A 21,077-nucleotide genomic window follows, 5' to 3' on the forward strand; every position below is an offset into this window, starting at 1 on the left:
AGAAAGTCTGCAATAAGTTGAAGCATATAATAGGAAGGGAATTATCTCCAAAATGCAAAATAGGTACAGAATTTAATATGAATTGAGAAAATAATGGTTTTGTAGACAATTACTTTCTTTGCATCAGTTTCTATCAGCATCATTTCCTGAAATCCAACCTAAAGAATTCTCCTTTTTTTACTCATAACTCTCAAACTAGTGAAATCCAGTCTTTGTGATCAGTGTTTCTATTATTATTATGTGACACCTCCAGGGAGTCCAAAGACTAATCAAGATCAACCAATTCAAGATTGATCTCCTTCCAACTACTAACTGCATTCAAGCTTGCTTAACTTTTTGCATGAGCCATTAGTAGCAGAGGCTCTACCAATCGACCAACCTTTGCTGGCAAAGGTTGGTCAATTGGTAGAGCTTTATTTCTAGAGTTTTATTTCTAAAATGTTTCATTATGAGCTACTTCCATATTTAATTCCATAACATAAACCACACTTCCATTTGGATATGCATGTATATGGATGTGCATAATGTATAGCATTATGCACATCCATATATTTCACATATATGTATTCATACCTATATATATGAAAATGATATCAACGGATGGTATGTTTTATTATGACAACAATATCATGATAAAAGGTAAGTGAAACACCTTTTATTTTCACATTTATGCCACAGTGCCTTTCATATTCCAGTAATGAAAGAAAAATTATCATTCTCTAAAATTCAGGTGGAAGATTATTTTCATATTACAGAGTGAGACCATCATCCTACTTAATGGAGGCCTGAAGTAGTTTAAAATAGTTCTGTTTGGTTTCTTAAGTAAGATTTCCAGATTATATAACTCTTGGCCCATTCACAGTCAAACTAATGAACTAGTTTACATTTTTGTTGATAGTATTATTACTAAAAAATCTGATTAAAATATGATTATATACCAAAGTTAAAATAAATAAGCTAATCATAAAAAGATAAATTGAAACACTAACCTTGTTTATTATTATCATCATGATAATTTCATCCACAAAAGATCAGAAATCTATAATATATTAGTGTCAGAGTAGGCTAAGAATTAGATAATCTGGAAACCTGCTCTAGAGACTAAACAAGATATTCATGCCACTTACTACTTTCTGTAAGTAGTGTAGTGGTCTCACACCAAACAGTGAAAATCAACTCTCATCTAACAATTCCATGCCACAGTGGGATTCAAACTCTCAGTCCTGTTACTTGCAAATTGGAAATACAATCCACTCAGCCATGCAGGTCAGATAACTAATAGTACTAAAACGTGTACTTTCAACAGTAATGAAAACTTCAGTTATTAAACCATTTTTGTCACTAACAGTGCAGTAGTGATAGTCATTAACTCATTTTAATGAGATGTCTTAAGTGAAATCCATTAAGCATTATGAAATCCATTAAGCAAGCGACTTGGTGGTTGCTTGGTGTCGCACGGATTAGATCGTCGGCTTGTCGAGAGCTCCTGAAAAGATCAGTATTATTTTGTGTTAACATTAGATATTTTACCAGAATTTTAAGTAGTATTGTTTGCTTTTTGTTTCTTGGTGTGTCTGTGCAATTTTTGCGTGTTTTCTGTTATTTTAACTATTATTTTTAAGAAAAGATAGTGTACACATGGCACCGATAAAGAAAAAAATGGCGGCCAGGTCGCCATGCTTGCTTAAGAGTTTTGATGTAAAAGAATTTATGCAATGTGCTGTCTGTGAGATGTATGCCTTGCGAAGAGCGGTAGGAGTCTGGTTAGAAAGTGATAGTGGAGTTAATATGTGTAGAAAGTGTAAAGAGAATGAGGACTTCAAGCGTGTTTCGTGTATCGAGACTGATATCGTTAACGGTAGTCAGAATGCAGAAAATGGCGGTGTACTAGAGAATTGCGTGGTAGTGCCAGATATGTGTGAGAGTGTCGCTGAAAGTGTAAATGAAGGTAGAAACACCGAAGGAATGGATGATTTGATCGATAATGAAAATGGTGAGATAAATGCGAGTAGCGAAATTGCCCGTTTAAATGGCGCGATACACAGAGCCAAACGACAACTGGAGCGTATGCAAAAATGTGTTGAACGTACCGACAAATAACCGGCGGAAGTTTGTGACGGCAAATAATAGAATGTACGTAAACGTCAATAAAATGAAGGAGTGAGTGCTGTATGGGGATTCGCTATTAAGAGGCGTAATAATTGAGAGTTTAACGAAGTCGTACCAGCCGGGTGCGAACATAAAGGACGTCAGCGAATCTATTCGACTGCAAAAACAGAGGGTGAAAGAGATGATAATAGTGGCAGGAACGAATGATTTGAAAGAGGACAAAATGGAAATGATAGAGGATGTGAGGGAGTTGTTTGAGGTAGCAAAAGAGAAGAGTGAGAGAGTTAGGATGGTGAGTATCTTACCGCGGTATGACAGCGAAGTGTTTAGAAGGAGGGCCATAATTGCCAATGACTTTATGCGTGGGTTATGCATGGAGAGTGGTGTGGAATTTGTGGATGTGTGGAATGAGTTCGATGGGCGAAAGGACTTATATAAGATGGATGGGTTACATTTGAATGGAGTTGGTGTACGGAGACTTGAAAGAGTGTTGATGAATGATGTGGAAGTGGATGTACAGAATCAGGGAAACTAGATTTATTAAGAGGGGGGGGGGAGTAGATATGCAGACTTTAGGGGGGGCAGTTAAGTGTATGAATGAGTATATTATGCCCGGGCGAGTACGACGGACAACAAATCAGAATGGGATAATTAGTATAAGGAATCAAAGTAGGGATGGGACAAATGGGCTTCTGCGATTCATGTACACTAATGCCAGGAGTATTAGGAACAAGAAGGAAGAGTTTTTGGCCATGGTTGGCACTTCCAGGCCACAGGTTGTCGGTATTAGTGAAACATGGCTGACAGAAGATGATAAAGCTAGTGGGATTGAATGCGATGGGTATAGCGTGTTCAGGAGTGACAGGGTGAATAAAAAGGGGGGAGGAGTGTTATTGATGATAGCTGATGAGCTTCAGCCAAGGAGTACAGAAGTTGAACTGCAGGATGGGGAAAAAAGCACATTTGAGGCTGTTTGGTGTGAGATACAATCTAGCAGAACAAAATATACAATTGGGTGCTGCTATAGACCGGGTGATGGAGTGGATGGTGGGAATAGTATGCATAAGCAAATAGAAGAAATGAATGGAAGGAGGGTAATTATTATGGGTGATTTCAATTATGGTAATATTGACTGGAAAGAGGAGAGGGCACATGGGAGGAAGGAATTGGATTTTATGCAGTTATTAAGGGACAACTATCTACGGCAACATGTATTGGAAAATACCAGGGGGCAGAGAGTGCTGGACCTAGTAATTGCAACTGAGAATGTGGCTGTAACGAACATGACCATGTTGCCACCAATTGGTGAGAGTGACCATAAGGTCATGACTTGGGAGGTGGCTAAAGGAGTCGAATTTACAATTAAGACAGGGTATATGTGGAATTACAGGGCTGGTAAGTATGACAAGCTTAGGTGTGTGCTTGGCTCAATGCCATGGCATGTAAAACTGCAAGGGCTGGATGTTGATGGTGCATGGGAGGTGGTCAAGAACTGTTTGCAGGAGGCAATGGTTGAATGTATACCAAGAGTCCGAATAATAAATCAGGTAGGGGTTAAATGGATGAATAACACTATTAAGCTTGAGCTGCAAAAAAAGAAACAATTGTGGAGGGAATTTAAGGAGAAGGGTGACCATCAGGTGCATGAACAGTATAAAGCTCAGGCCAGGATGGTAACAAGGGTGGTAAGAAAAGCAAAAGCAGATTACGAAAGGAAATTGGCCATGCAGGCTAAAGAGAATCCCAAACAGTTTTTTCAATATGTTGCAAGTAAAAGGAAAAATGCTCATGGTAGAATGATCTTAAAAAATGCTGAGGGTAGGGAGGTAACTGAATCAGTCGATGTTGTGGAATTACTGAGCGAGCACTTTGCAAGAGTATATCATCCAGGTGGTGGCTTTGCGGAAATGGAGGAACCAACAGCTTATACTGGAATTGTGATGAATGAGGTAGAGGTAACTAGTCTATTACAGAACCTCAATGTCAATACATCTGTGGGATTGGATGGTATACCAGCTCGTGTCGTACGTGAAGCGGCCAAAGAATTGTCAGTGCCCTTGACCATTATGTTTAATTTGAGCCTCAGGACTGGGTCAGTCCCAAGGGGGTGGAAAGAGGGGAAAATAGTTCCACTGCACAAAGGTGGTTCCAAGGCTGCTGTTGAAAATTACCGGCCAATCAGCATAACAGGAATCATTATCAAGGTCTTAGAGAAAATAGTCAAGAGGAAAATACAAGATTGGATAGAAGAAAATGGGATACTGTATCAGGGACAGCATGGTTTTGTGAAGGGTAGGTCATGCCTCAGTAACTTGCTCACGTATTATAACACAGTGACGGCTGAACTGGATAAGGGTAATGGGTTTACAGTGATTCTGCTGGACCTTGCTAAGGCCTTTGACAGGATACCACATGGAATTCTAATTAGTAAATTGCAGCATATGGGAATGGACATAGGGTTGGTGAGATGGATAGGAGGGTGGTTGACGGAGAGATATCAGAGAGTGGTTTACTCAGGAGTAGAGTCCACAAGACAGCCTGTGACTAGTGGTGTACCACAAGGATCTGTTCTTGGACCACTGCTGTTTAATTTGTTCATAAATGATATAGGAAAGGATCTGAGAGGAACAGTTCATTTGTTTGCAGATGATGCGAAGTTGGGTAGGGCAATAGTGAATGCAGATGACGTCAAAATTTTGCAGGATGATTTGGATAGATTGGAGGTCTGGGCTAGGAAGAATGGATGTCAATTTAATGTGGCAAAATGTAAGGTTATGCATTTTGGGATGAAAAGATGGGAGGCAGTTTACTGCATTGGTGGAACCGTGCTCCAGGAAATTGATGAGGCACGAGATTTAGGAGTGTTGGTGGATAAGGAATTGAAATTTAGGGGACACATTGCAAAAGTGGCCAAATCAGCTCATCAAATCACTTGGTTGCTGAAGAATACGTTGACAAGCAGAGACAAGCAGGTTATTGTTCCTCTGTATCGAGCCTTGATAAGACCTCATCTCGACTACTGTGCTCAGATTTGGTCACCTAGGTTTCTTCTTGATGGGGAGGAGGTGGAAAGGATCCAGAGGCGAGTGACCAAGATGATAGCAGGTCTGTGGAATGAACCGTATGAGAACAGGTTGAGGATTTGTGGGTTGCAAAAATTGGTTGATAGGCGGAGGAGGGGAGATATGATTGAGACATTCAAATTACTGAAGGGTTTCTATAAAATTAATTCAGAAGATATTTTTGAGAACAGGGCTGGTTGTGGGAGGACTAGGGGACATCCATGGAAACTGGGCAAAAGTGTGGTTAGTAAAGGTGTTAGAGCTGGGTTCTTTACTTTTAGAGTAGTGAATGAGTGGAATGCGCTCCCTGAGTCTGTGGTGGATGCTGTGACAGTGAATGAGTTTAAGGCGAGGTATGATAGATACTGTATGAATGTCGAATAGTTGTGATGAAAATGATTTGGGGCCTCCCTCGATGAGTCTAATGACTCCCTGGAGTTGCCCGTAATAATAATAATAATAATAATAATAATAATAAATGTAAAAATGCTATAATAAAAAAGTTGCAATATTGCATACCTCATATATATTGCGCAAAAATTGTTGAAGTAATTTTGACTCTTGGAGTTTTTTACGCTTCAGCATGGCATTTTCTTGAAGGCGATCTCTTCTTTGACAAATGGACTGACATCTTGCTTGAACAGCTGAGCTATCATAATGTCTATTGGCAACAAGTTCTGCAGCAAATTTCTCAAGTTGATCTATCTTGTCACTTTGGGCACTCATAGTTTTCTCAAAATTGCCATGTTTACGTATAAGTGCTTCTACACTGCTTATGGATTCCTATAATAAATTAAATCATATGTAAGTTTTCATTGTAACTGGCAATATAAATTATATTTTTGCAACATCAATAGATATTAATACCTATTTTTATAAGCAGGAGTCACTTGATGTAGCAAAGCTAAATAACTAAAGATGCCTCTCCCTATAGCAAACGTCATTATAACAACTCACTCACTATAACAAACATTATTTAGAAATTCTAACCAAAGGTCTGTAGGTCCAATATTATACTAAAAGAAATTCACCACAGCAAAAGTGGAAGGAAAGCAAGATTATACCACTTCATAAAGTGTTGGAGGGGCTGATTAGAATCAGGATCCAGAATTGGGTTAACAACAAATATTATCTTTGATGGACAGCATGAATTTGCTAAAGGGAAGTCATGTTTAAGTGATATACTTACTTATTATAATAAAGTGACAGCAGCATTGGACAGGAAATGGATACACAGCAGTATGGTAAGACTTTGCAAAGACTTTTGATAGATTACCACATGATAAGTTAATAGTCAAACTAGAGCAGATTGGGTTGGATATTAGACTAGTGCAGTGAATTGGAGATTGGCTCTCTGATAGGTATCAACAAGTTGTGTATGTAACTTGTTGATACCTATCAACAAGTGGTGTATGTAAGTACAACATCCCAGAAGAGGAAAGTCACTAGTGGTGTGCCTCAGGAGTCTGTTTTAGGGCCATTGTTGTTTAACCTGTATGTTAATGATATTGAGAAAGATTTGAATGGGGATATACAATCATTGGCAGATGATGCAAAGTTGGGATGAACTATGAAGGGTAGAGTAAATGTTCTGGACTTACAAGAAGACTTGAATAGATTGAGTGAATGGGCATGGGAGTGGGGATGCCAGTTCAATGTTGAAAAATGTAAGGTTTTAAAATTTGGAAAGCAAAGATGAGATGTAGAATGAACTCTTGGTGGGGATATATTGTTAGAGGTGGAGGAAATAAGAGATCTTAGGGTGATGGTAGATAAGGATCTAAAATTTAGAGGACACATTTCCAAAATTGTGAAGACACCACCACAAATTCTAGGAATAATGCAGAGGACACCGACTTGTAGAAGTAAGGACGTTTTGGTTCCATTGTATAGGGCCTAGATTAGGCCACATATGGACTACTGTGCACAGATTTGGTCACCTGTTTTTCAGAAGGATGAAGAGATGTTGGATAAAGTTCAGAGGCGATTGACTAAAATAGTTTCTAATCTGTGGAATGTTGAATATGAAGAAAGGTTGAGATGATGCAATTTACAGAGTATAGTGGATAGGAGAAAGAGAGGTGATATGATAGAGATATATAAGTTGGTAAGGAGTTGCTATGGGATTAACGCTGAGACGTTTCATAAAATGGTGGGAGATTGTGGTAGAACAAGATGTCATCCCTGGAGGCTGTATAAGGAGGGTGTGAGGAAGGGACCAAGGTTTTTTGCTTGGAGAGTTCTGAATGATTGGAATGAATTTCCTGAGAGCATGGTATCTGAAGAGAATTTGAATGTGTTTAAGGTATGATGAGCTGTGCGTATGATTAAAAGGGACTTTCTAGATGAGTCTGTGACTCCATGGGATCTTAAGATAATAAGAAGAAGAAGACTTTGATAACATCACATATGGAGTCTGTGCTTGGATATGGTTACCTATATTCTATGGAGATGGGAAGACAGTCAAGAAAATTTAATAGCAAGTAAACAGAATAATATTAAGCCTATGGAATTTTATATATGGGAACAGACTGAGAGAATATGATCTTTGAAGTTTGGGAAATAAAATAGAGAAGATATAGCAGAAATACAGAAACTGATAAGGAGATATTATATTATATATATATAGACACACAAAGAAGAATTTGTAGCTCAAATTCAAGGACATCCTTCGAAGATAAGTAAGTAAGAACATAGGGTTAGTGTAGTCAATAAGCAGCCAGTGGGGGACTGAAGCAGATCTTCTCTGAATGTGTTCAGGGAGGTATATGTAGGTACTGACCCAGAAGGAGGAGATTCATTTGAAGGACAGTCCTTTAATGAATCCTTGGAATTCTGAAGTCCATATAATAATAATAACAACACAGAAATACTTTGATTCAATCTGAAAGAAACTGTCTTATATAGTTGCTATATAGGAAGTATACCATATAAATTCTCAAATTGATATGACAAATTATCATTTTGTCATCAGAGTTCTAATTAGAAAAAAACTTTCCATTAAATAAATAATGATATTTCCAAAAATAAGTTTATTCATAAATAAATAATTTTAACTACCTCAAGTAAATATATATAAATATATATATTTTACCCCAAGATCTTCATTGTTAAGAAATGCTTCCTTGCTTGACAACCACGAATCAGCCTTTTCCACTTGCTCCTTAAAAACCTGCATGTAATAAAAAATTTTACTTCTTTCAAAATTATATTTCAGTTTGATTTTTTTTTTTTTTTTGAAGAGCATTGTTTGAATTCTATAACCTACTGCACATAAAACTGGTACTATATATAATTTTAACTGTTAAAACATATATTACAACTATGTATTAATATAAAGATTAGTGAAATATACAGGCCTCTCTAAATTATGCTAACACATACAACTTTCCATTTGGTTTGTATGTGTCACATATCACAGGCTTGAGAAAGTGGAAGTCATACAAAAACATGTTTAATGTGTTCACTATTAACACTGAAAACTACTTATAATTTTTACCAAAAAAAAAACAACTATTAGTAGTTTTGGTAGAAATTATAAGTCATTCAGTGATGGTGAAATCCAAAAGTTCATATGAGAAGAAATAATGAGATCGGGTGAGCATGCTAATCAGAACTATCCGTATCTGAATGAACAAAAAATAAATTAAGCAGAACTTGACTTTGAAAATACTAATCAAAGTAAGGTGCCACTCATTTATTCTATGCAACTGTGGTCTATCATAAAAAATATTTCCTAAAAATTCATAACCACATCTTAGAGAAAGAGTAAAAACTATTATGTAAGGACATGCAAATAATAGTCAGCATTCATTGTACTGTAGAGAAAATCTGATTCCAGAACATATGGTGCCCAAAGTAGTGCACTTCTCAGTGGAAAATTGTTTTATAAATTTTAGGAGAGAAATTTTGATAATAAACTTTAACTTGATTACCAGATCAAATTAGTTGATGGAATGAATATCATCTCTGCTCTTCAACAAACAAGACATGAATTCAAATCCCACTGTGGTATGGATATTTATGAAAGTCTAAATTTAAGTGATAGATGAAGTGGTTTGATCATGTTTGGTCTCTGAAACAGAGTTCACCAATTATCTAATCCTTATCTGACCCATAGTATCAAATGTACTATAGGCTTTCATGGGCAGTATTGCCAAAATAAAAAAATAAATAATAAATAATAATTAACACATTCATATTGGGGAGATTGACACTCTCTCTCTAGCCATCACCTTAACTCTCTGACAGGTCAAGAGAAAACACTGTGTTCCATGGAAATTTAGTGCTTGCATTTCAGCAGATGTAGCAAATATGACGGTTCTTTGATTGTAACACAATCTGCATTGGGGGAGGGGTAGATATTGATTGTTATTAGTCATTATTTCTACTTAAATTTTTATTGTGTGTATGGCATTCTAGTTAAAAAAAGAGTATATTTTATAAATGATAGATGTTCCTCAGAGAATTACAATAACACTGAAAATAATACAGTGGAATAGCAGAAACATATGAGTGCAATACAAATGTATGTGCAATGTTAAATTATTCCATTTGAAGTAATTAATCATACAGAAAAATGTATTCTGCACATTAATGTGAAAAGAATCATTGTAGTTTAGATCAGGATAATTAAGGCTTTAATAGCTAGTAGTGTCTCAAAAAATCTCAGATTTAAAATTTCTAATTTATGAATGAAAGCAGTCTTTTTTTCCAGTTGACACACATGACATACCAGCAAGAATATTCTAAGTGAATCACATGATACTGAGCTCCCCACTCTCTGAACTTTAGCAGGATAATAAACACAAGCTGTGAGGGAGGTTGTGGGATGAAAGGTGATAAACTGCAGTTCATGTATACTAATGCCAGAATGATTAGAAATAAGGGAGAAACATTTCTGGCATTGGTGAGTTCAATTTGGCCAAATTATAGGCATTAGTGAGATATGGTCAACAAAGCCTGATATAGCCATAAGGATAGAATGCAAGGGGTATAGTACTTTCAAAAAGGACAGAAGGAACTGGATTGGGGAGGGGATTTGCTAATGATAGCAGAACAACAAAAGCCAAAGAAAGAGCAGGAGTGTATCAAGAGAACAAGGGGATAGTTCAAGAGGATAGTTCATCATGTGTTGTGAGATGGAGGACAACAGGAAGAAATATATAGGTGGTTTCTACTTCAGGCCAGAGTGAACAAGGAAGAATGTGGATACCAAGCATTGGCAAACTGACACAATGAGTACAAGACAAGTAACTATTATGGAAAGCTTCAATTATGGAGACAAAGATTGGAAGGAGGAACAGCCACAGGGAGGGAAGGAAATGGGATTTATACAGCTGCTAAGAGATAATTACCCGAGACAGCATGTAATGGAGGTTACTCGAGGTTCAAGAGTGCTAGATCTCAACAGCATCAGAGAACTTAACAGTAACCAAGGTAGCCACACTCTCTGCTTGGGGAAAGTGATCATGTGGACTTGACCGAGGAGATTGTCAGACACGCAGAATTTTCAGTGAAGAAGGAATATATATGGAATTACAAAGCAGATGATTAGAACAAACTCAGCTTAGAGTCAAGGAATATTTGAAAAAAGCCGTATCAGACTGTATACTCAGAGTCAGGAGAATAAATCAGGGAAGACTTGAATGAAGAGCACAATTAAGCAGCAGTTGCAGAAAAAGAAAGAGCTGCAGAAAGTATATAGAGAGAAGCTGATCCCACAAGTAGTACAAAGCATAGGCAAGAAGGATGACCTAATGACCTGTATCGTAAGGAAGACCAAAACTAATTATTCAAGGAAGCTAGCTGATGAAGCCAAAGAGTTATTCCATATGTAGCTAGTAAAAGGAAGAATGACTATATATGGAATATATAGTCATTCTTCTAGGATGTTAGTCATTCAAGGATGACTAACAAGTGCTGATGTGGTACACTACTAGTCACATGCCTTCTCCCAGACTAAACTCCTCCACAAGCCAATCTTTGATATCTGTCCATCACCCACTCCCTAATCCAAATCGCCAGATTCATATCCATCCCCATTTGCTTTAATTTACGCAACAGAGTTCTACGTGAATGCTGTCAAATGCCTTGCAAAGTCTAGCAATAGCACTGTAGCCAATTCCCTTATCAAACTCCACTGTCACTTTATTATAAAAAAAAAAAAAGTAAACAAATTACTAAGGCAAGGCCTATCATTCACAAAATCCATGTTGCTCATTATAGAGTATCATATTCCTATCCACCCAGTCCTGAATTTTGTCTTTCACCAATTTCTCGAATACCTTAAACGCCACTCAGGAATGGTGATAGTGAGTGGCCTGTAATTTGCTACTTCCATCTAGGTAACTCTTTTATGCAGTGGGACTATTTTGCTCTCTTTCAACTCCACTGGTACCTTCCCTGTACTGAGGCTTAAATTAAACAGCTGGGTCAGAGGAGCTGATAATTCCCTTGAAAATTCTCATAATGCATGGGCCAACATGCAATCTAATCCCATGGCTGCATTTGCATTGGGATTTTGCAATAATTTAAGCACTTCCATTTCTTCAATTTCTCCCATTAATCCTTTCTTTTAGTGTTACACAGTGATCAGCATTCATTTTAGAAATTATGGACTTAAAAACCTCCCATTAATCAATGTTCACATCTGGCACTGCAACATCATCACCTAGAAGGTACACTCCTGCAAAATGCTGACTCAGTAATTCAACTATTTGATTTGGATTTGTTACCTCCCCATCATCAGCACTTTTTAAAGTCATCCCTCCACAGCCATTCCTCCTTTTACTTCCCACATAGCAGAGGAACTCTTTATGATTTCTTATGGCCTCACCAACTAGCTTTCTCTCATAATTGGCTTTGGCTTTCCTTACCATATAGGTCATCCTTCTTTGCCTACAACTCCTGTTTAATGTTGCTATTCATCCATCCAAATCCTATATGATTTATCCTTCTTACTCTGAGTATACATTCTGATACTGCTTTCTTCGAAAATACCTTGACCACCATGGCTCTGCTGAAAACTTACTCAACTAGTCATAGACACCTGCTTTGCAAGTCCATATATCCCTTCTTAATAGAAAAATCTGCATGTCTATCAATCTTCCAGGTCAAGACTACATGATCACTTTCTCCAAGCAGACACAGTGCAGCTAGGTTGGTTAGTGTTAAGTCCTTGATGCTATGATGAGATCCAGCACTCTCAAACCTCATGTCCTCCCCATTACATGCTACCTTAGGTAATTATTTCTCAGCAGCTGTATAAATTCCATTTCCTTCCCTCTCTGTGACCATTCCTCCTTCCAATCTACGTTCCCATATTGAAATCCACCCCCCATAATAATTATTTGACCTGCACTGTGCTAATTTGCCAATGCACATCACTATATTTTCTCTTACACCCCATGAATTATAGCAGCAACCATTTACATATTTCATCCTGTTGGTCTCTATCTCACACCAGAGAGCCCCAAATGAACTGCCCTCTGAATTCCCATTCTCTTGATGTACTTCTACTCTTTTTGGCTTCAATTCCTCTACTATGATTAGCAAAACCCTTTCCCATTCTCTTCTGTCCTCTCTGAAGATACTATATCCTTTGCATTCTATTCCTATGACTATATCATCCTTGGTCAATTAAATCTCACTGATGCCTATAACGTTTCGCCAAGTTGAGCTAACCAATGCCAAAAACTCCTTAACCTTATTTCAAATACATCTGGTATTAGCATACATAAATGGCAATACCCCGTTCATCCCACAACCTCCCTTACATCTTGAGTTGCTTAGCTCACAAAAGTTAAGAATCTAGGGTGCTACATTTAGCATCCTGTGATCACTCTCCCACATACTAATAGGTTGCCTGGATTCACACCCATAATCCACTTAAACATTCTTTCCCTGACTCTTCACTCCTACTGAACAACACTTTCTTGAGCCTCTTAATCCCAAATACATTCAAATGCAAACTTTATCCACACATCCACCAACTCCATACCATTTCTCCTGCACAATCTGTGCATTCATAGCTCTCTGCCTCAGCTCACCTCTATCATACTGTAACAACAGACTCACACCTTTTACTTTCTCACTCTTCTTTTTGCATGCACTAGCAATTCTTTCATATCATCTCACACACCACACTTGTCATCTGCTAAATAATTTTACCAGCCAAAATAAACATCTCTTTCACCATCACTCTCCATTCTTACAGCATCACTGACATCCTTAATCTTGGCACCAGGAAAACATTCTTTTGTCACACTCTCCTCAAGCACTCATCTTATCACTGAATCACCATACAAAATCTGATTCTTATTTTTGCCTTTTGTTTTCTTTAATACTTTGCTTTCTCTCCCTTGCATTTCTCCCTTCTGTGTCATACCATCTGCTAGGCATTTCTCCAACCACATTACGGGATAGTGATAGCATCTTTCCAACTGTATTCAAACATTATGCTCCAGATCTAACACCTATCTTCTATTACCTCTTCAATCTTCTGTACTCAGCTGGCACTTATCCCAACACATGGAAGCAAACATATAATCAAACCTATTCGAAAAGGAGATAAAAGCCTAACATCCAAAGATTAAACAAGACTGTAATTTCTTTGCAAGTACAACTTAATTTGTAACCAAATGAAAAAACTTTCTAAACAGAGGAAGTTATCAGTAGCTAACTTCTTCACTACCTAAAAGCTTGCCAGTTAATCAGCAACCACCAACATGGATTCCACCAAAGATCCATGGCTGAGCTTACATCACCCACTGCTGGACATGCGCCATGAAAAGGTTAGAAACATGCACTGCATTCTTGACATTTCCAGGGCCTTTGATTGTGTTTAGAATCGAGACCTGCTTTGCAAACTGCCTTCCTTCCGTCTACCTGTCACTCTCTGGAATGGAATAGCCAGCTTTATCTGTAGTCATTCACTGCATGCAAAACAGATCTCTCTCTCTCTCTCTCTCTCAGTGAGCTTGGCCACCGATGTAGAAATGCCTCAGGGCTCTCGTCTATTACATATTCTCTTTCTCCTATACATAAATGACCTACTCTCAATTGCCACTAATCTTATCCCCAGCTTGCCGATGACAGCATACTCCATTCTTCTTACTCTTTTGACAAACCATGTGTTCTCAGACATCATGAGCATCAAGGTCACCTACAACCATACCATCCTTCAGTGGGGTAAGGATAACTTGGATAACCAGTGTGAATAGTGGATCAGGTAGGGTTGTGTAGTGTAGAATGATCTCCTGGAATCAGTCCTCAGGACTCCATGGAGATGTCATAATAATAATAATAATATCATATTCATGCATAAATTTTAAATGAGAAATAATAAATTTTAAAAGTTTGTCATTCCTTGTTCAAAATTTATCATTCTCTATTTGCACTGGAATTTGATGATCTCTTGTATGGGATTCTTTCTAAATGAATTATGACAATAAACTTTTTGTGTTTTATTTTTGCAATAAAAAAGACTGGATGTTAAGATGGGAAGAATGAGAGGCCTTCCCTGGAAGTTGTATAAAGATATGGTGAAGAAGGGTGTGAGGAGTAGATTTTTTATGTAGAGAGTTGCTGGTGAGTGGAATGCATTGCTGGAGTGCTTTGTGAATGCAGGGAGTAAAAATAACTTCAAAGTTCATTATGATAGACATGTTGCTGGTTGATTGAGCCTCCCATAATGAGTATATTGACTCCACAGAGAAATAATAATTCATTACTGACTGGTTATTACTGTACATTCATTCATTTATCATATGGCAACATAAAGTTTATCATATGCAAGCCATGTCTGCATGCCTGCCCACTGACGACACCAAGGATCTGAATAGAGACATTAAAATTCATTACAAAAACATGAGTTTAAATTACACAAATAACTTAAATAGCTACTATCCTGATTTTCATGATCATCTCAGACCACATTCTGATTTAGCTCATATAAATTTTAAAATATGGAACACAATACAAGATTAATGAAAGATATGTTTACAAAGAAAAAAAAAAGGAATGAATGAATTCTATCTTCTTTACTACCTGAAGATCATAACACTGGGTTAGCATCTGTCTTCTTTCTTCCCAAGCCTGAATCAAGCTGCGCCTCAATTCTTCTAAATGTTGTAGACTTAGCTCTATTGTTCCTCGTGCTGGATGTTTTTGTTGTAATAAACGATGACCAAACTCCTTCAAAACCTTGAATGACTGCTGCCTTCCATCTATCTCTGCCTATGAACAGATAATTAGGAAAGTAATTTATTATTTATTCTACATATTCAAATTTGCATATTTAATAAGGTATACATATTTCTGTATTTTGCTATACACATGCATACAATACAATGAAGTATCCATTGATATAAGCAGAAATTTAATTGTCAAGATTATGCATTAAAAATATTAACAGAAATGTGTGTGCACAGATTTCTTAATATACACAAATGTAGGAGAAAAGGGGAAAATAACATTTAGTGTGTGACCTGACAGACAGCATCAAGTCTGGTGTTAATTCATATAAAATGCAATATTTTTTTTTTTGAAATATTATTATACAGGTATCTACAAGGAATAACAAGACTCATTGTGGGAAACCATACTAAACTTTATACACACAATACCTATTATACCTCTCCTTCAACTCATTCACTGTTAGGACAATCACAACTCTTCTGGCAATCCATTTATTCACCACTCTCCATGCAAAAAATGTCGTCTACACACACACACCCTTATGAACCATACTCTTACGACACTTCCATGAATGACCACTCGTTCTCTGATTATTTGTCATATATTGAAAAATTTCCTTTGCATCAATTTTATAAAACCCTTTTAATATCTTATAAGTTTCTATCATATCTCCTTTTTTGTCCATCAACTACAATTTGTAACCCACACCTTCAACCTATCCTCGTAGAGAGCCTTCCATAGCCCTGTTACCAGCTTGGTCACTTGTCTCTCAATCCTATCTACCACCCTGATCCCCAAGAAACCCAGGTGACCAAATCTGACCTTCTTATCTTTACTGGTCAATGGATTCCTCAACATCCAAGTAATCATTTGAGATATTTTTCCAACCTTTCAAATATGCCTTCTGAACTTCAACTCTCTATCTACCAATATTTCTAAATCCCTAGCCTCGTCAATTTCCTGCAATCCAGTATAACATCAATGTAACACACAGTACTGTGTATCATGTATCACACCGTATATGTAACCCTTTCATTCTGAAGTGCATAACCATACATTTCGCAACATCAAATTGCCAACCATCATCCTTCACCTACAATGTCAATTTAATTATATCATCCTGCAAGATATCTACATCAACTATTGCCCTTTCCACTTTTACTGCTGCATCAGCAAAAAACACTGAATATCTTCCTATAGAAATCATTTCCTATATCATTAACATGCAAATTAAAGAGTAGTGGCCCTAGTACAGAGCCTTGAGGCACTTCACTAGTGCCTCAAAGCTTTGTCACAACTCTTCACAAGTCACCTTGAAGTTCTCTAGAAAGTTTTTTTTTATATACTACTCTCTGGTGTCTGTCTGTCTATCAGCCACCAGAAATTAGGATATGCTGGGATGTAATCCGAGTCTTTTGAGTCCATGATAGTCTGGTGTTAATAATAATACTAATTTGGTAGAATGAAACTGTATCAAATAGGCTGCATTGTAATTTAATTTAATTTTTATTTTCAGCCAAATAATGTTTTTAACCTAAAGAACTTGAGACTGCATATATAAAGGGATTCTAATGCAATGCATGCAGTGTGCTGTTTTCTTCTGTTTCAAATTCTTTACTGTTGTTCTTCATTCACACTGATGATATCTTATGATATGTAATTCGAAATATTTGTACAATAAATAATTTTTAATGTGGTACATGTGTGATTTTATAATTATATCAACTCTACCAGTCTCACTATACAAGATTCCAAGAAAGTGACCCTACATGGTTCCTGATATACTGTACAGGTTATGCTGCCCAGCCCAGTCAGATATGATGAATTCCTACAGTTCCAGATTTGCTGTCAGTAAATCTGCTATCCAATTTGCTGTAAATTTGCTGTCCACTACTTCTCAAAAGATAGTTGATTGAATTGAGAGCCAGTGACTGAAGAAGGGAAGCAATCTGTTAAAGTAAAGTCACTATCATGATCCTATAACCAATTTTATATGATATATATACCCTTAGAATGTTATCCTGTAGGATGTGTCCAGCACATGCAACAGTAGTTTCCATAAATAGATGCAGCTGGTTGGTAATAATGTTCACATAGACAACATTATTCAGTCCTTAGTATTATGTATGAAGGGATAAAAGGAATGTCAGGAAACATGCCCTAGACCAGGGGTGTTCAACCAGTCAATCACGGAGCGATTTTTGGTCAATCTCTTCTGTATTCCTCCTTACTTACAAATTTAATTAAAACTGAAAACATAATATTTTATTTATCATTATTTTGTATTATTTTTAATTTGCTGATATTGCTATTGTTTATTTTTTTGTTAAAATTGTCAAATCAGTAATTTTCTTATAAGTCCGGGTAAATGAATTAATTTGGATCAGTGAAAATCAAACAGTGAGCCGAATGAATACAATTATAAGCAAAGTGTAAAAACTCAATTGTAGCTTAAATATTAAATATTTCCAAAGCACATTATATCGATTTTTTAGTTAGGTTAAGTCACATGTAAATATTGTAAAAAAAAATAAAATTTGTTTGTCTCGGTACAGTTTGTATTATATGTTTTTGTAAATAACTCTTTTGAAGCTAACTGTATATACTGCTTTAATAAGAATATGTTAGAGTGTTAAAAACAAAGCCAATGTTTTTGTCACCAAAGCTGTACCTGACGGCATTAGAAAGATTGTTATTGAAACGTGTATGTATGAGAAAGGCTTGCAGGCTCTAAGTGTAAACATCTCCAAAGTCAGTCAGAAAGAGTTCAAACAACTTTTTGATGGTGGGCAACTTACAATCAAAAGAAAGTGGAGGAGAACAAAAGGCGTGCTGAACTTGAAACTTAAGATGAAAGACTCATACCAATTCTTTGGGGGTTGCCAAATTTCATGCGAGGTCTCAGAGGAGGCCTAATAAAAAGAAAAGGGACTGAAGCAAGCAGAAGGGGTCCCGGTTCCAGAATTGCTGTCAGAGAGGAGACTACACGGTCCAGAGTCGACGTCAGAGAGACTGCCTGGATCCACGTTGCTTTGAGAGAGGAGTTTCCCACTTCCAGAAAGGAGCTTCTCGGTTTGAGACGTCGCTAGAGAGAGAGACTACTTCTAGGCCACAGACAAGGTTTCAAATTGCCAAAAGGAAGAGTTCCAATTGCCGGAGAAAAGTTTCCAGGCCAGGTTAATGTCAGACATTCACCAGTGTGTTGCATTTTCATTACAATTTGATGAATCAAACGACTTCACTGATATTGTTCAGTTAATGGTATTTATTAGCATGGTATTTCAAGATTATTCAAGTAAAGAAGAACTTTTGAAAATTATAGCATTATTGGGAAGGACTAGGGGAGAAGACATTTTTTTGGCATTTGATGAATTTATAAACACAACAAACTTTTCAAACTTGTGTCTATTACTACTGATGGTGCTCCTGCAAATTTCTTGATGAAAAAGGAGATATTTATCCACAATTGAGTGATAAAAGATGGTTGTTACACTTATCATTTTTAGTAGATTTCTCTACAAAATTAAGCAATTTAAATTTAGAGTTACAAAGTAGAGATAAAAATTTAATCAACATGTTAAGCTCAATAAAAACTTTCCAACAATACTTACTTTTTATTAAAGAAAAATATAAATTACCACAAATTTAGACATCTCCCATATTTATTAAAATTTTTTGAACAAAATCAAGAAATGCTTCACTATGATTTAAAAGAATTTATTTGTAAAATAGAATTAGTTGAGGAAGAAATAAATTCAAGATTTAAAGATTTGAATAAAACTGAAATGATTGTATCTTTTATCAATAATCCATTTCAAGAAAATTTGAACATCACAGAAATTTCAAATAAAATTAGTGGGCTGTTTGATATAAACCAAGCTGAAGTAGAACTTGAGACAATAAACATTCAGAATAGTTTACATTTAAAATCAATAAACAATGAAGTCATTTGTAAGTATGCACATGAAAAATTCCCACTATTAACTGATATTGCGTTAAAAATTCTATTGTGTTTCGGATCGACATACTTGTCAGAATCCGCTTTTTCAAACATGACCGTCGTAAAAAATCAATTAAGAAACCAAATTACAAATGATTGTTTGAATGATTGTCTGCAATTGGCCACTTCTTCATATCAACTTGACTATGAAAATATTGTGAGGTCCAAACAATGCCAAATTTCACATTAACTTTTTTTTTTTTTTTTTAATCGACCAGCATTTCCTGTAACTTGTGAGTTTGTAATCAATCTGTTGTTTTTTCTAACTTTGGTTTTCCAAAATAGAAAAATAAATATTTTATTCCAATATATTTGTTTTTTTTTTGTTGTGTTAAAATATTTTGTATTAAAATAATTAAAAGTGATAAATAAATTTTTAAAATTTTAGAAATAAATATTTTATTCCAATATTTGTTTTTTTTTTGTTGTATTAAAATAATTAAGTGATAAATAAATTTTTAAAATTTTAGAAATAAATATTTTATTCCAATATATTTATTTATTTTTGTTGTATTAAAATAATTAAAAGTGATAAATAAATTTTTAAATATTCAAATAAAGTTATTAGTTGTTTATTTGTACGTAATCAGATATCAGGTTGGGGGAATGTGATATCGCCGAATAACTTTTTATAGAAAAGTAGCTCACGTAGTAAAAAAGGTTGAACACCACTGCCCTAGACTATCACTCTACTACTGTGCCTCATTGCAACAAAAAATGATAGGTCCATGCTTTCATACTACTGTCACCATGCATTTTTCTTGAAGTGGACACAAAATAACATAGATAATTAACACTATAATTAATTATGGATCCAGCAGTCCCCTCCATTTCAGAGGATATAACAATAAAGTGGATTCACAGGCTGGCCACAGTACATGAGACTAACCCTCATAATGGTGTAAAATCTCATATAAAAAAAAAAATAAAAAAATAAAATTTCTATGTCGAATTTACATAGGAATTTAAATTTTACATAATATACTTGTAATTAAAATTAATGTAATAACTCAATTTGCGGTATTAAATGTGGTAACAAATTGTTAGAATATTTTTTTGTAAGAACCACTAGATTTGTGAAAACAAAAGAATAAGCTCAGACAGGATTAGACAAATAGACCTAAGGCTAGTGAAAATCACTGGATTACTAGTTTCCTGCCAAAACTCAACGATAGCGTAGGTGGTGGAGAAAAACCCTCCAGTAAATCCAGGGGACTAAATTTGAAGAAGAGCCAAGGTCGAGAGAGTAAGATAAAAGGCAGAAATTGAGGGCCAAAGGGCTCTCGCTTCGAAGTTTTGTTCCTGTGTCAAGCCTTTCCGAGGATGGGGAGAGTCACGCAGTTTGACGTTAAATAAATATAAATAGATATTATTACAATGCACAGTCGACAGGATTTAAATTCACTTAATAACACAGAAAATATTGTGGATTTTTGAAGCAGTTTTGGTAACAGGTCAGGAAGTTACAAATTTTAACTTTGAAAAAAAATTTTTTGTAAAGTAATAATGGATTGTGAAGTTACAAGTATTGACCAATCTAATAATGCCAAAATGGATGATGTATAGTTCTTTTGTACAATTAACCCTCAACTTGTCATCCCCAAATTTTCTGGTGACGACAACAACAATGTATTAGCATTCTTTAGTTTTGCTGAAGAGCTAAGAAAGGTTTGGAAGGTGGTCAGACTTCCAACTGTTAATTCTAC

General features: G+C 36.0%; 1 protein-coding gene across 1 annotated transcript in view; it reads right to left on the reverse strand.

Moving 5' to 3' along the window:
- The window catches only part of kst (spectrin beta chain, non-erythrocytic 5 kst), a 687,893-nt gene that overhangs the window by 170,271 nt on the left and 496,545 nt on the right, over positions 1-21,077 (reverse strand). Inside the window, exons 59-61 of the mRNA XM_090398802.1 lie at positions 15,222-15,410; positions 8,266-8,343; positions 5,691-5,954 (exon numbers count right to left, since the gene is read on the reverse strand). Of these exons, the coding sequence (XP_090254928.1) occupies positions 5,691-5,954; positions 8,266-8,343; positions 15,222-15,410 (531 nt within the window). The remainder of the gene's footprint in view (positions 1-5,690; positions 5,955-8,265; positions 8,344-15,221; positions 15,411-21,077) is intronic.

Source organism: Typopeltis vanoorti, chromosome 10, assembly GCF_054136105.1.
Source record: "Typopeltis vanoorti isolate ZY-2024b chromosome 10, IOZ_Tvanoo_1.0, whole genome shotgun sequence".
Classification (NCBI taxonomy): Eukaryota; Metazoa; Arthropoda; class Arachnida; order Uropygi; family Thelyphonidae; genus Typopeltis; species Typopeltis vanoorti.